At 46.8% G+C, this 16,739-nt stretch overlaps 1 protein-coding gene across 3 annotated transcripts in view; it reads right to left on the bottom strand.

Annotated features, from left to right (window-relative positions):
• LOC142219301 (alpha-2-macroglobulin-like protein 1) overlaps positions 1-4,842 on the bottom strand; it is a 40,866-nt gene extending 36,024 nt beyond the window's left edge. The window contains exons 1-5 of one of the 3 annotated variants that reach the window (XM_075288253.1): positions 4,629-4,842; positions 3,033-3,219; positions 2,849-2,887; positions 583-778; positions 140-293 (exon numbers count right to left, since the gene is read on the bottom strand). In XM_075288253.1, the coding sequence (XP_075144354.1) occupies positions 140-293; positions 583-778; positions 2,849-2,887; positions 3,033-3,100 (457 nt within the window). In that variant the 5' untranslated portion in view covers positions 3,101-3,219; positions 4,629-4,842. Of the gene's footprint in view, positions 1-139; positions 294-582; positions 779-2,848; positions 2,888-3,032; positions 4,607-4,628 lie in introns of those variants that run through there. The other 2 variants (XM_075288254.1, XM_075288255.1) reach the window with 2 other exon arrangements.
• Between the last annotated feature and the right edge of the window lie 11,897 nt (positions 4,843-16,739).

Here is a 16,739-nt window from a genome sequence, read left to right as displayed (position 1 = left end):
TCCTCAGTTGTAGAATTTTGCAGTTCCATCATGTTGGAGGTTATGAAAAAATTGCCAAAAATAATACTTTGGGAATGAAGGGTAAGACTTCAAATATTGGCCAGAATTCATCCAACCAGGGCAGAGACATCTCACTTACCTGTGTCTCCTGGTCTATAGGCTGTCTTTTCCATTTGGTCAATGCAAGCTTCTGGCGCACGGGCAACCTTAACCTCGTTCCGTTCCGTTTTCTTTACCGTTTCTCCAACAGCTGAAAAGGTCACGTAAGCCTCATGATGGTCCACTGCGGGGACCTGAGAAGACATAATGGAGGCCACATTGTAATTGGAAAATCCCGTTAAACCCCTGGTGGTCTAGGGCAATGAAGTGGTCAATGAAGTGTCTGCTTTCATCTCAAGTCTCATACTTGTATATGGGCTATGCTTGGTATTGTTGAGATGAAATACCATGCACAGCCCCTGTACAAATATGTCCCTGTTGTTTTTTTTTTTTGGGGGGGGGAGTTTAATGCATTTTTACTACTTTTATAAAACCTCTTTAATAAGACTTTCTTCGATCACCACCTCCTACGATATCACTTACTAAAAATTCTTTGCATCCAAAGAACTTTGAGTCGATTGGATTGTTGAATATAGAAACGTTGCGCTGGTCCTTCAACTCCAATGTAACCTGCAGATGGACGGACTCTTGACAGTCAATGAAGATGCAGACATGTCCTGCCTTCCCACCTTGGAGCATGGTTGAGACGGTCATGATGTAACGGAATTTTGGCTCTTTGCTTGGAACACAGAGTAGAGAATATATTGTCATCACATTTGTCTTAGTGACTTACTGACACAGGTTGTTATTTTTACTGATGTAGACAATAAGAATTGAGAAAATTGGAATCAGCTCATATGACACCTGCCTATTAGGACCTGCATCCTTGCTATGCAGAGTCTAGTTGGTGCTCCACTTCTAGGAACCATCTATTGAGCCAGGGGTGGTCATGAGCCTTCTCACCTCAAGTTGAACAGTACAAGTGTTGGCCTCTGAGCAGCTATACAATCTCCATCTCCTTTCCAAGGGCAGGAACGGGCACTTAAATAACATGCCCCTTCCTGCCATAGGTAACCTAGTCATCCCCTGATGTCAAGGGGTTGCAATGCAAAGGAGCAACTTGCAACTTTTCCCACAGCAGAACTCTAGGCTCTACCTCCGAGGAACCACCTGGAGCAACGACCATGTGATAATCTGCACCAGCCAAGATGACACCACTAACCAGTACACGTCACAGAATAAGCAACACAACCTGAGCCAAACCATGTCACACCAAGCTGAGACCATGTCAAACCATAGGCACAGTGTGAACAGCGACTGAATATCTCTCCTACTACAACTCTCTCCTGTGTCTTTCTTTCACACTCACTTCTCTGCGTATTTTAACTCCCTTGGGTTCAGCCTTAGAGCATTAGGGTAAATTCACACATAGGAGGCCGCCTCAGGTTCCAGACCAAAAACCGGGTAGCCGAAACTGAAAGCCAGTGCACTGCACCGGCCTCCAGCCGCGCGCTCTGCTCTGGATTAGGGCCAAGTCCGGAGGAGAGAGTGTCTTCAGGCCGAATCGCGAGGTGACTCGACTTGGAGAATAAGCACCTCGCTTCTTTTTTCCAGGAGCCGGAAGAAACAGCTCCTGGAAAAAACACCTGAGCGGCTCCCATTGATTTCAATGGGAGCCGTCTTTTTGGTCAGGATTTTGAGGCAGATACGGCCTCAAAATCCTGACCAAAAAACTCCGTGTGAACTAAGGACCTTTCTAGTTTTTTTTCAACCCATACCCTGCCATAGGCTCAGCACGATCAGGCTACAATAACTAAACCACCCAAATCTACGCAGGGAAACCACAGCTAAATATTTATAATCAGAGATGGCCGACAATAATCCAATAGATATTGTCATACATATAGTTCTAATAACATTGGTGGAGCTCCGGAAACACTCTTGTGATACTCAGGTTATCGGTATGTGATTTGTCGGGGTCCCATACTTGGATCCCGCACAGTATAGCTCTTTAGGCAGCTTCTTCCATTGCCCAGAGGCTGCCAGAACAGCTGATCTGTATGGGTGTCCGGGTGTCCTCAGTAAGAAAAATCGATTTGGGGCCAAAAAAAACCCCTTCACCATACATAGATAAATAATGTCTCAGTACAACCCACTATTAGAGGGATTATAACTATAAAATATTTCAGGATTTAGCTCCACTACGACCACACACTATGGGTTTATAGATATCTATACATTTCAGCAGGAAACACAACAAATTCAGGTCCACACAAATCACCGCTCAAACCCCAATATGTACCGTAACGATAGAGATGATGGGATGAAGCCACCACAGCGTGCTCATGGGGTATACAAGAATATAGTGCATTAACATCACAGCACAAGTGCGCAGAACCCCAAGGAAAACCATTGAACGTTTGGAATCTTTGATACATCCGGGGATTCTTTGCACAAGAGGCTGCTACAAATTGTCCACCCGGGCGCAGTCTTCCATTCACTGACCCGGCAATAATTGGGCGCAGGGGTGGAGGGAAAACTTGGTTGTGTGGCAAGCCATGAAAAACTGCAATGGTCGGAAACTTAATTAAATGTTGCAATTTAGAAGCCGGAACGAATCCTACATTAACTCCTTCCATTCCGTAGGATCCCTGTCCAACTCCCTATAGAAGACACATCCATCCCACTCTTCATGTAAACCACTTTACCCCCTTTGTCAGCCATCTTTATAATGCTGGAATTTTTTATATAAATTTTTACAACACATTTATGTTGCAACTAAAAACCAAATCAAAACCAGCCCCAGTACCTGGAATCGATATCTTCATTTCCCGATGAAAGAGTATCACTAAAGAGGGAGAGAAAAAATAAGGAAGAAATTGTCAAAAATAATTGCAGTATGGGTTGCTTCATCCATTGGGTTACGGTTACTTGTACGTTCTATAAGTTGTCTTGGTTGGTTAGTAAATGTCTTACGTCCTTCTAGAACTTACAGCTCGGCTTTGGCTCCGTAGAGAAGACTCCTCAGGGCGAGGCTCAGAAGGATGTACGTCCTCCACATTGTGACAGATCAGATCTGCTCCCACCTTACAGAATAGTCTTCTTATACCGTAAACCTGAGTGAAGACGTCTCAACAATTTGCATGTTTTGTCACTTTGGCAGCAAGAAATTTGTTTAGCCTATTAGATCATAGGGAACCATTGTGTAGGGCGAGGTCAAGAAAGGGAAGCATCATGGCGGAGAGGTGTAATTGTTCCGTATTGTTATTAAGTAGCTTTACTGCTATTAGATTTTAATGAAGAGTTAATTGGAGAATTTTTTGTTGTATTTTACTTTACTATTAGTTTGTAGAGATATAGAATGCAGCAGAGATGTACAAAGGGATAAAATGCAGAGTGACAGATACACAAACACACACGTAGGCAGAAGCTCCTTTATATCTGGGCTCGAGTCTCCATCATTGGTTAGTTTCAACTCAACAGATCCCATGGAACTGCCATTTTAGTGGTCCACCTCTCCATCGCTCGGGTCCACGGTGGCTTGCAACAATGGAGATGCAACGTTAGTGTGAACCTTCACATTTTGGTGCAGATACGCAGCAGAAAAAAAAATCCTGCAAGAGAGCTGCAAATACTACAATGCAGCATGTTAATCTTAGCTGCGGAATCGCTTTGCCTATATATTTAATAGGGAGAGAAATGTGCAATGAAAGGCACTGAAAAAACCCTGCAAAAAAAAAAAAAATGCAATTCTAAAAGGGAGTCTGTCAGCAGTAAGGTAGTGATAAACCTAATCCCAGAACTTTATAGAGATGATTCTACAGATTCCAGATGTGCCACTTTATCATCACTACTGAAAGGGGAATCTCCTGAGATTTGATACAACAAAAATTTGACTATCCACTTAGATTCCGGGGCAAGATTGTCAAGAATCGGAAGTTCTATTATTATATTCCAGGTCTCTACACACCCCAGGGGACCCTTGTAGTGTCTGGTGGTTCTCCGGCGTCCTCTTCTGGTTGATTGGGCCTTGGCAGTCACATGGGGCACACCAACATCATGGATGCCCAGGAGACTTGTAGCAACAGATTGTTATGTTGTTACACCGCCCTTGGGTCACCACTTATTATACATTCATGAAAAATTCACTCGGCACCAGTTTGCTCATCTCTAACCAACATCTTAAAAACTGTCCATAGGTAAACAAAGAAATATTTGCACATCCTAAAACATGACCCAGGTGGGACCAGTGACCACCCCTGACGTCTCTGCCACGAGACCAGCAAACGTAACACCACCATCTACAAACCCAATAACACAGGTGAAGAGGTTACAGTCTCCATCAATAGTGTTACAGTACAGTATGGCATCTATAGGGCGACGGCCAAGAACAACATGTGCATTGCGCTTCTATGTTCTCCCTGACTTTGTGTCCTTTACCTCCCGCACTCCAAAGACATATTGATAGGGATTCAGCTGGTAAACTCTGCTATATTGTAGGTATGGAGACCATATGGTTCCTCCGCTGCAGTGCAAACAAGCACCAAGGTATAAGGCACCAGATACATAGCTCAGCTCTTATAACTTACCACTATTCGCATTGCCTACCAAACCTTGTCCCTATAGTTCCCCGTTCCTCAGTGTTTTTCCTGCAGCTCCAGATCCAGTAACCCCTCCTGTAACCCTCACATGTTTACTACGAGCCTCTTCCTTCTTGTTTCCGATTTGCACTGCTATGAGAGTTTGGCTGTGGCTTCTGGATTGCAGCCAATAATGGGAGGCTGTTACTCTGAGCATGTAAACAGTGCACACCTCCCCCTGCCTGTGCCTGCAGATCACATTGCTTTTACTCCACGTCATTGCTCGGGCTGACTGTTACCATATTATGTAATCTCTGATGCCCCATAGTGGCCCCTGCACACAGTATTATCCCCCATAGTGGCCCCTGCACACAGTATTATGTCCCATAGTGGCCCCTGCACACAGTATTATGCCTCATAGTGGCCCCTGCACACAGTATTATCCCCCATAGTGGCCCCTGCACACAGTATTATGCCTCATAGTGGCCCCTGCACACAGTATTATGTCCCATAGTGGCCCCTGCACACAGTATTATCCCCCATAGTGGCCCCTGCACAGTATTATCCCCCATAGTGGCCCCTGCACACAGTATTATGTCCCATAGTGGCCCCTGCACACAGTATTATGTCCCATAGTGGCCCCTGCTCACAGTATTATGCCCCATAGTGGCCCCTGCACACAGTATTATGTCCCATAGTGGCCCCTGCACACAGTATTATGTCCCATAGTGGCCCCTGCACACAGTATTATGTCCCATAGTGCCCCCTGCACACAGTATTATGTCCCATAGTGGCCCCTGCACACAGTATTATGTCCCATAGTGGCCCCTGCACACAGTATTATGTCCCATAGTGGCCCCTGTACACAGTATTATGTCCCATAGTGGCTCCTGCACACAGTATTATCCCCCATAGTGGCCCCTGCACACAGTATTATCCCCCATAGTGGCCCCTGCACAGTATTATCCCCCATAGTGGCCCCTGCACACAGTATTATGTCCCATAGTGGCCCCTGCACACAGCATTATGTCCCATAGTGGCCCCTGCACACAGCATTATGTCCCATAGTGGCCCCTGCACACAGTATTATGTCCCATAGTGGCCCCTGCTCACAGTATTATGCCCCATAGTGGCCCCTGCACACAGTATTATGTCCCATAGTGGCCCCTGCACACAGTATTATGTCCCATAGTGGCCCCTGCACACAGTATTATGTCCCATAGTGGCCCCTGCACACAGTATTATGTCCCATAGTGGCCCCTGCACACAGTATTATGTCCCATAGTGGCCCCTCCACACAGTATTATCCCCCATAGTGGCTCCTGCACACAGTATTATCCCCCATAGTGGCCCCTCCACACAGTATTATCCCCCATAGTGGCCCCTGCACACAGTATTATGTCCCATAGTGGCCCCTGCACACAGTATTATGTCCCATAGTGGCCCCTCCACACAGTATTATCCCCCATAGTGGCTCCTGCACACAGTATTATGTCCCATAGTGGCCCCTGCTCACAGTATTATGTCCCATAGTGCCCCCTGCACACAGTATTATGTCCCATAGTGGCCCCTGCACACAGTATTATGTCCCATAGTGGCCCCTGCACACAGTATTATGTCCCATAGTGCCCCCTGCACACAGTATTATGTCCCATAGTGGCCCCTGCACACAGTATTATGTCCCATAGTGGCCCCTGCACACAGTATTATGTCCCATAGTGGCCCCTGTACACAGTATTATGTCCCATAGTGGCTCCTGCACACAGTATTATCCCCCATAGTGGCCCCTGCACACAGTATTATCCCCCATAGTGGCCCCTGCACAGTATTATCCCCCATAGTGGCCCCTGCACACAGTATTATGTCCCATAGTGGCCCCTGCACACAGCATTATGTCCCATAGTGGCCCCTGCACACAGCATTATGTCCCATAGTGGCCCCTGCACACAGTATTATGTCCCATAGTGGCCCCTGCTCACAGTATTATGCCCCATAGTGGCCCCTGCACACAGTATTATGTCCCATAGTGGCCCCTGCACACAGTATTATGTCCCATAGTGGCCCCTGCACACAGTATTATGTCCCATAGTGCCCCCTGCACACAGTATTATGTCCCATAGTGGCCCCTGCACACAGTATTATGTCCCATAGTGGCCCCTCCACACAGTATTATCCCCCATAGTGGCTCCTGCACACAGTATTATCCCCCATAGTGGCCCCTCCACACAGTATTATCCCCCATAGTGGCCCCTGCACACAGTATTATGTCCCATAGTGGCCCCTGCACACAGTATTATGTCCCATAGTGGCCCCTGCACACAGTATTATGTCCCATAGTGGCCCCTCCACACAGTATTATGTCCCATAGTGGCCCCTGCACACAGTATTATGTCCCATAGTGGCTCCTGCACACAGTATTATCCCCCATAGTGGCTCCTGCACACAGTATTATGTCCCATAGTGGCCCCTGCACACAGTATTATGCCTCATAGTGGCCCCATAGTGGCCCCTGCACACAGTATTATGTCCCATAGTGGCCCCTGCACACAGTATTATGTCCCATAGTGGCCCCTGCACACAGTATTATGTCCCATAGTGGCCCCTGCACACAGTATTATGTCCCATTGTGGACACCCATAAACAATTATTATACTCTGGGGTCTTTTTAGACCCCAGAGTATAATAATCGGAGACACGTGGGATAAAAACATTTAAAAAAATCTCCCGGCTCCTACGCTGTCGGCCTCCACTGGTGTTCCATCTTCAATGACGTCAGATGTCACATGACCCGGGACGCAGGCCAGGGTCATGAGACGTCAGACAACTAGGCCGAAGCCTGCCTGGATCATGGAGAGGTAAGTAACATTGTTTTTTATGTTTCTTACCTCTCCCGAGCCTCCAATCAGGCTCCGAAAAGACCCCCCGAGTATAATGATAGTGTTTGTGGGGCCCTGCCAGGATCGGTAAGTAAATAGGGCCCATTACCGGCTGGAGTAACGGTAACGGCCTATTAAGAAAAAATAAAAAAAAGCAGCGGTAGCGGCTGTCACCAGACCCCTAATGTCCCCGGCCCTGTTGCACCCGCCTCCGCTGCTTCCGCGGTAGTTACGCCACTGTCCAAGACTATAAAGATGTAGCAGAGTTAACCCCGGACAAGGCTGCAGCGGAATATCTTATCACAGAAGACAACAGAAACCAATGAAAAGCCATTGGAATTTCATTGATTTTTGTTGTGATACAATGTAACCATTTGTAGCCACCCTGTAGTCCATAGATCCCTTATTATATTGTGATATATGGCATATTATTCTCTGCTAACTTTTAGGGAAGAGTATGGTGTCTCACAGAGAGGTACATGGGTAAGTGCATTACAAACTCTGCCTTGTTGGTGAATTTATGAGCCATTATATTCTTGTTAGTATGGAGTCTATGTTACGTTACATAGAAAGACCTCTTATGTATAAGATGTCTTATGTGATCTGTTATCTGCAATACTGTTTATTGATCTTTTTTAGGGCCCCAATTCCCTAGCACTGGTATACAGTATATACATGTCCCATAGGGTTGAGAAGCAAGCTGTATACCTTGCATACGGTATATACGGTAGTAGATAAACGCTATAAATATATATATACATATACATACATACATACATACATACATATATGTTATGTTTTTGTAGTGGCCTCATAAGAATTGTCCAATTTTGCACTGATGTATTTTGTATGCTGTTTGTGTGTATGTCCATAAGCGTCATGTGATTATGTGGATCTCATTTTGGATGTCAGTGAAAAACCTGTGATCAGTTGTTATGGATACCTGGAGTAAAGCTGTATCTAATCCTTCCCCGTGTAGTACTGTGTTTAGACGCAAGTATCTAATCCTTGTTGGTGTGGTACTGTGTACAGATGTGTGTATCTAATCCTCCCCCGTGTGGCATTGTGTGAAGAGGCACAAGATATCTCCCTATATTATAAAAATGAATTTCTGTCTGTCTGTCCGTCTGTCTGTCTGTACTCTAATGCGAACCAAACGACTGGATCGATCTTCACCAAATTTGGTACAGAGATACTTCAGATATCCAGGAAGGTTTAAGAAGAGACTCCAACTCACTCGGACGTACCGTTGCTGAGATACAGCATTCCAAACACAGTGCCCCCCCCCCCCCTTAGCCAATACAAACCTGCAAGACTTTCACTCATATTCCAGCTGCCATACACACGGTCACTCCACATGCACAATACAACACTGATATCCAAACTGAGATACACGCATCAGAGGATTAGATACACAGATCAGCACAAAGTATCACACGCCAGAGGATTAGATACACGGGTCTGCACACAGTCCCACAAACCAGAGAATTAAATACGCACTTCTGCACACAGTTCCACACACTGAAGGATTTGATACACGCGTCTGCACACGGTTCCACATACCGAAGGATTAGATACAGGCGTCTACACACAGTTCCACACTCCAGAGGATTAGATACGCGCGTCTGCACACATTTGTACACGCCATAGGATTAGATACACGCGTCTTCACACAGTACCACATGCAGTAGGATTAGATACGCGCATCTACACACAGTTCCACACACTGTAGGATTAGATACGCACCTCTTCACACAATACCACACAGGGGAGGATTAGATACACGTGTCTTCACAGAGTTGTACACGCCATAGGATTAGATACACGCGTCTTCACACAGTACCACATGCAGTAGGATTAGATACGCGCGTCTACACACAGTTCCACACGCCAAAGGATTAGATACGCGCCTCTTCACACAATACCACACAGGGGAGGATTAGATATGTGTGTGTGCACACAGTACCACACTTTGGAGGATTAGATACATGCCTCTGCACACAGTACCACAAGCCAGAGAATTAGATACGCGTCTCAGCACACAGTATCACACGGGGGAGGATTAGATACGCTCATCTACACACAGTACCACATGCCATAGGATTATATACGTACGTCTGCACACAGTACCACATGCCGGGGGATTGAATACATGCTTCTACACACAGTTCCACACACTGTAGGATTAGATACTCACCTCTTCACATAATACCATACAGAGGAGGATTAGATACACGTGTCTTCACACAGTTGTACACGCCATAGGATTAGATACACGCGTCTGCACACAGTACCACATGCCATAGGATTAGATACGCGCGTCTACACACAGTTCCACACTCCAGAGGATTAGATATGCGCGTCTGCACACAGTTGTACACGCCATAGGATTAGATACACACGTCTGCACAGAGTACCACATGCCGTAGGATTAGATACACACGTCTACACACAGTTCCACACTCCAGAGGATTAGATACGTGCGTCTGCACACAGTTGTACACGCCATAGAATTAGATACACGCGTCTGCACACAGTACCACATGCAGTAGGATTAGATACGCGACTCTTCACACAGTACCACACAGGGGAGGATTAGATACGTGTGTGTACACAGTATCACACTTTGGAGGATTAGATACATGCCTCTGCACACAGTACCACAAGCCAGAGAATTAGATACGCGTCTCAGCACACAGTACCACACGGGGGAGGATTAGATACGCGCATCTGCACACAGTAGCTCACGCCAGGGATTAGATACACCTGTCTGTACACAGTACCACACGCCAGAGGATTAAATACACGCGTCTGCACATAGTACCACATGCCGTAAGATTAGATATGCACGTCTGCACACAGTTTCACTTACCGGAGGATTAGATACGTGCCTCTTCACACAATGCCACACGGGGGAGGATTATATATGCACATCTGCACACAGTACCACACGCCAGAGGATTAGATATGTGCATCTGCACACAGTACCACACCAACAAGGATTAGATACTTGCATCTAAACACAGTACTACACGGGGAAGGATTAGATACAGTTTTACTCCAGGTATCCATAACAACTGATCACAGGTTTTTCACTGATATCCAAAATGAGATCCACATAATCACATGACGCTTATGGACATACACACAAACCACATACAAAATACACCAGTGCAAAATTGGACAATTCTTATGGGGCCACTACACAAACATAAAATGTAATATACCCGTGCGAAGCCGGGTCCTCCCTCTATTATATATATACATATCTCCCTATATTATAAAAATGAATTTCTGTCTGTCTGTCTGTCTGTCTGTCTGTGCTCTAATGCGAACCACACGGCTGGACCGATCTTCACCAAATTTGGTACAGAGATACTTCAGGTATCCGGGAAGGTTTAAGACGAGACTCCAACTCACTCGGACGTACCGTTGCTGAGATACAGCATTCCAAACACAGTGCCCCCCCCCCCCCCTTAGCCAATACAAACCTGCAAGTCTTTCACTCATATTCCAGCTGCCATACACACGGTCACTCCACACGCACAATACAACACTGATATCCAAACTGAGATACACGCATCAGAGGATTAGATACACAGATCAGCAAACAGTATCACACTCCAGAAGATTAGATACACGTGTCTGCACACAGTCCCACAAACCAGAGGATTAAATACGCACTTCTGCACACAGTTCCACACACTGAAGGATTTGATACGAGCGTCTGCACACAGTTCCACATGCCGAAGGATTAGATACACGCGTCTGCACAAAGTACCACACCCTGGGGGATTGGATACATGCGTCTGCACACAGTCCCACAAACCAGAGGATTACATACGCGCTTCTGCACACAGTTCCACACACTGAAGGATTTGATACATGCGTCTGCACACAGTTCCACATGCCGAAGGATTAGATACACGCGTCTGCACAAAGTACCACACCCTGGGGGATTGGATACATGTGTCTGCACACAGTACCACATGCCAAAGGATTGGAAACACGCATCTGCACACAGTTCCACGCACCAGGGCATAAGATTTGCACGTCTGCACACAGTACCACATGTCGTCGGATTAGATACGCGCGTCTACACACAGTTCCACACTCCAGAGGATTAGATACGCGCGTCTGCAGACAGTTCTACACACCATAGGATTAGATACACGTGTCTACACACAGTTCCACACACCAGAGCATAAGATATGCACATCTGCACACAGTACCACATGCCGCAGGATTAGATATGTGTGTCTACACACAGTTCCCCACGCCGTAGGATTAGATACGCGCCTCTTCACACAATACCACACAGGGGAGGATTAGATACGTGTGTCTGCACACAGTACAACACTTTGGAGGATTAGATACATGCCTCTGCACACAGTACCACAAGTCAGAGAATTAGATGTGCGTCTCAGCACACAGTACCACACGGGGGAGGATTAGATACGCTCATCTGCACATAGTACCACATGCCAGAGGATTAGATACGCGCATCTGCACACAGTACCATACAGGAGAGGATTAGATACGCACATCTGCACACAGTACCACATGCCAGAGGATTAGATACGCGCGTCTGCACACAGTACCACATGCCGTAGGATTAGATACGCGCGTCTACACACAGTTCCACACGCAATAGGATTAGATACACGCCTCTTCACACAATACCACACAGGGGAGGATTAGATACGTGTGCCTGAATACAGTACCACACTTTGGAGGATTAGATACATGCCTCTGCACACAGTACCACAAGCCAGAGAATTAGATACGCGTCTCAGCACACAGTACCACACAGGGAGGATTAGATACGTGCGTCTGCACACAGTACCCCACGCCAGAGGATTAGATATACGCGTCTGCACACAGTAACACAAGCCGCAGGATTAGATACGTGCCTCTTAACACAATACCACACAGGTGAGGATTAGATATGTGTGTCTGCACACAGTACCACAAGCCAGAGAATTAGATACGTGTCTAAGCACACAGTACAACATGGGGAGGATTAGATACGCGCGTCTGCACAAAGTACCACATGCTTCAGGATTAGATATGTGCCTCTTCACACAATACCACACAGGGGAGGATTAGATACGTGTGTCTGCACACAGTACCACACTTTGGAAGATTAGATATATGCCTCTGCACACAGTACCACAAGCCAGAGAATTAGATACGCGTCTCAGCACTCAGTACCACACGCCAGAGTCATTAGATACGTGCATCTGCACACAGTTTCACTTACTGGAGGATTAGATACGCGCCTCTTCACACAATATCACATGGGGAGGATTAAATATGTGCATCTGCACAAAGTACCACACCAACAAGGATTAGACACTTGCATCTAAACACAGTACTAGACGGGGAAGGATTAGATACAGCTTTACTCCAGGTATCCATAACAACTGATCACAGGTTTTTCACTGACATCCAAAATGAGATCCACATAATCACATGACGCTTATGGACATACACACAAACAGCATACAAAATACATCAGTGCAAAATTGGACAATTTTTATGGGGCCACTACACAAACATAAATTGTAATATACCCGTGCGAAGCCGGGTCCTCCCTCTAGTGTATATATATATATATATATATATATATATATATATATATATATACCCTTCGTGTATACTTTAAACAAAAAAACTTATATACATCAGTTTGTGCACTCCCTCATTCTACCTGTCCCATTGAGTGAGAAGAAACCTGTATACTTTCATCCGGTATATATGGCGTTTATCTACTAACGCTGGTGCAAGGCTGAACTCACCCCAAGGCCAAAATATTAAAACACTGCTGGTGCAAGGCTCAACTCACCCCAAGGGCCTAAGGGCTCTGAGAAGAGAAGACTTACTATAAAACTCCAGTCCTTAAAAATTCCAAAATTATCTTGGAAGAAAAACTTTTCTCCATGCCATTCTTCAGCAACTCTCAATAAATCCAATGCAAATCTATTGATATTCTAACTCTAATCTATTCATATTCTATTCTAACAGACTATGGGAAAACAGAACTACTGCAGTAAATCATTGACCAGTTTTCATTTTTCTAAAATTGTGACAAGATAGGAAACATAGACACGCAAGTCACAAGTAAAAGAGTCACTCAGCAAGTGACAGATGTGGTTCTTTGTGTACACTTTGTCCCACCAAAAAGGCTAACTTGTGGGCTTACTGGCACCCCCCTCGCCAAACTCGCCAAAAACTCTGCTGGTGCAAGGCTCAAATCACTATAAGGACCACAGGTCCATCTTTGACACCCAAAACATGTAGGGCGCAGAGGGATCGGAGAGGACAGGGCTGTGGTTGGCCAGGTACTCACGCAACATGCGACACTAGGCCCCTCAGTGGCGGTAGTTTGGCGAGGGGGTGTCATTAACGTGTCCCACCCCTTGGAGAGTGTTCCCCTGGTGGGTGTGGACCGGATGGCAGTTGTTAGCCTCTTGGAGGAACTCTCCTCTCTGCCATCAGCGAGGGTTGATGGAAACATTTCCATCATATTCTGCACCAGTTGCTTGTGGCAATCATTTATGCGATTGGTCCTCCCCTCTACTGGAATGAAAGACGAAATGTGATTTTTATACCGGGGTGAGAAGATTGCAAAAATTCAGTATTGTTTGCTCTCCATGATGTGTACAATGCATTTGTCACTGGAAAAGCAACCCAACATGAAGTCAGCCATGTGTGCCAGAGTGTTACTTGGCATGACTTCACTGCCCCCAACTGTAAGCGTCACTCTCCATTTCCTTCTCTTCCTCCTCCCTTTCACCCCATCCGCGCTGAAGCAATGGGACGCACTGAACTTCCCCGTTAGCCTCATGTGTGAGAATGACATAATTTGCCACTTCATCCTCCTCCTCTTCCTCCGTCATTCAACACTGAGAAGCTGACAGGAGTGTGCTCTGAGTAGCTGTGATGGGTTTGCTCCTATCCTCGACTCCTCGACCATGCCTGGGCCCAGATGCAGCGGCGCAAACCACATTGCCGTCTCCTCTAGGATGGCATCCCTCAGCTCGGGGGCAGCGTGTTTTCAGACGCACAAGCTGTTGAGCTTCAGCACGACCTGCTGACGTCTCCCGATGCCAGTGCTGCAGCGTTTCCAGCTCGCAGTTGGGGTCTATGATACGCGGAGGAGGAGGCTTTGTGAGAACCCCTGCTAGGAATCTTGGGTGGGGAGAGTAGATAGGGCTCCCCAGTTTGCGACCCGGTCACAGCCTCCACTAAATTTACCCAGCCTGAGAGATGCAGCGTCCCTGTCCGCATGTGCTTGTCCAGGTGTCGGTGGTCAAGTGGACCTTATGGCAAAGCGCGGAACTCAGGGTCTGCCTGATGTTATGGGAAATGTGCTGGGGACGCCACACCAAGAGAAGTATTGACGGCTAGTAGCAGCATAGTGAGGTGCCGCAGCTGCCATCAGGTCACGGAAGGCCTGAGTCTCCACAAGCATAAATGCCAACATCTCCAGTGCCAGCAGTTTGGATATGTCCCCGTTTAAGGCCTGGGCATGTGGCTGGGTTGCGCTGTACTTCTGCCTGCGATCAAATGCCTGGGAGATGGAGAGTTGCTGAGAAGAGGCGCATGATGGTGCAGGCAAAAGGAGCAGAGGCAGGAAAAGGGGAGGATGAGGGTGAGGTCCCCAAAGTGTCAGAGGCAGATGTGGAGGTGTCCCGGCTGATGGTCTAGACTGCAGCGCCAGCACTGGAAACAGTGGAAGAGGCAGTGTCAGCAACGCCAGCCAATGATTGTCCTGTGTTTGCTCTCTCTCACTGAGCCCAGTGCTTGCCTTACAAATGACGGTGCATGGCTGAGGTGGTCAGGTTGCTTTTCTCAGAGCCCCTATTCAGTTTTGAGTTGCACAGTGTGCAAACCGCACTCAGTTTATCCTCCGCACATATGTTGCAAAATCTACACACCATCAAGGGACGTGGCCTTGATTGGTGACTTTTGGGCGAGTGGCTAGTACAGGGAAAATCTTGGGCCTTGCTGGCTCCGGCCTGACTTCTGTGAAGCAGCTGCCCTGTACCTCTGGACATGCCTCTGCCTCTAGCCACCTTTTTTTGGTGCTGCGCTAGCCTCCAGATCTACACTGCTTTCCCCGCTAGACATCACCCCTGTCCAGGTCGGGTCGGTGTCCTTGTCGTCCACCACCTCCTCTTCCAATTGCTCACTCTGCTCCTCCTCCTGCACATCACACATAACCACAGCCTTCCCTGATGGCAACTGTGTCTTGTCATCATCACTGAGGCCGAGAAATGCTGGTTGCAGGTCCACAACCACAAAATCGGTAGGAGATGGCGGCTGCTCCAGTGTTTGGGCATCAGGACAGAGAAATTCATGTTAGCTCCTTGGATTTGGGAAATAGTTGAACAGAGTCGAAGAGTGGAAAAGGACCCGAAAACAGCTCCTGGAAGGGGGCAAGGGTGGGATGACTCTGCTGGGAAGATTGGCCATGTTGGGAGGAAGGAGGGGCAGACTCTTGGGTAGGAACACGACTGGAGGTAGTGACTGACTGGCTGGTGGAGATGCAGCTGGAAGCGTTATCCACTAGCTGTTGTAACACCTGTTCCTGGTGCTCAGGCCTCATCAGCGTTGTACCCTGCATTCCACTTAACATTGCCATCAAGTCAGGGAGTGTGATGAGCGCATGCTAATGTTTCTTTAGCTTTAAATTTGTGTTTCTGTCCATACTATTGTGGAGGAAAGAAGGTTTCCAGGTATTTTTCTACTTTCCATCGAGGTTGTAGTGAGTGTGTAAAATGTGTAGTTGTTAGGCTGTGATAGTGGGGTAATCCTAGGACTTGGTTGTGTTAGATGCCCCCAGACATGCTTCCCCTGCTGTCCCAGTGTCATTCCAGAGGTGTTGGCATCATTTCCTGGGGTGTCATTGTGGACTTGGTGACTCTCCTGAGTTGAATTTTGGTTTCCCCTGACACAAGTATTTTTTCCCCATAGACTATAATGGGATTTGATATTCGGTCGAATAGTCAAATATTGAGGGGCTACTCGAAATGAATATCGAATATTTCACTACTCGCTCATCTCTAATCATAATGAACATCAAGAAGGTGCCCATAGTTCTGCTTTATGTGCAGCATTTAATACCTGGAAAGGATGGGGTCAGAGTTGTTGACACTTTATACCATACTAACCAAAGAGTGCCACCTGCAGTCCGGGTAAGTTACTGCATCATGGTTGATGCTTCTTTGAATAGAGA

Source organism: Leptodactylus fuscus, chromosome 10, assembly GCF_031893055.1.
Source record: "Leptodactylus fuscus isolate aLepFus1 chromosome 10, aLepFus1.hap2, whole genome shotgun sequence".
In the NCBI taxonomy this organism is placed as follows: Eukaryota; Metazoa; Chordata; class Amphibia; order Anura; family Leptodactylidae; genus Leptodactylus; species Leptodactylus fuscus.
The sequence above is the reverse complement of the archived record's forward strand: the minus strand, read 5'-3'. Positions and strand labels throughout refer to the sequence as shown.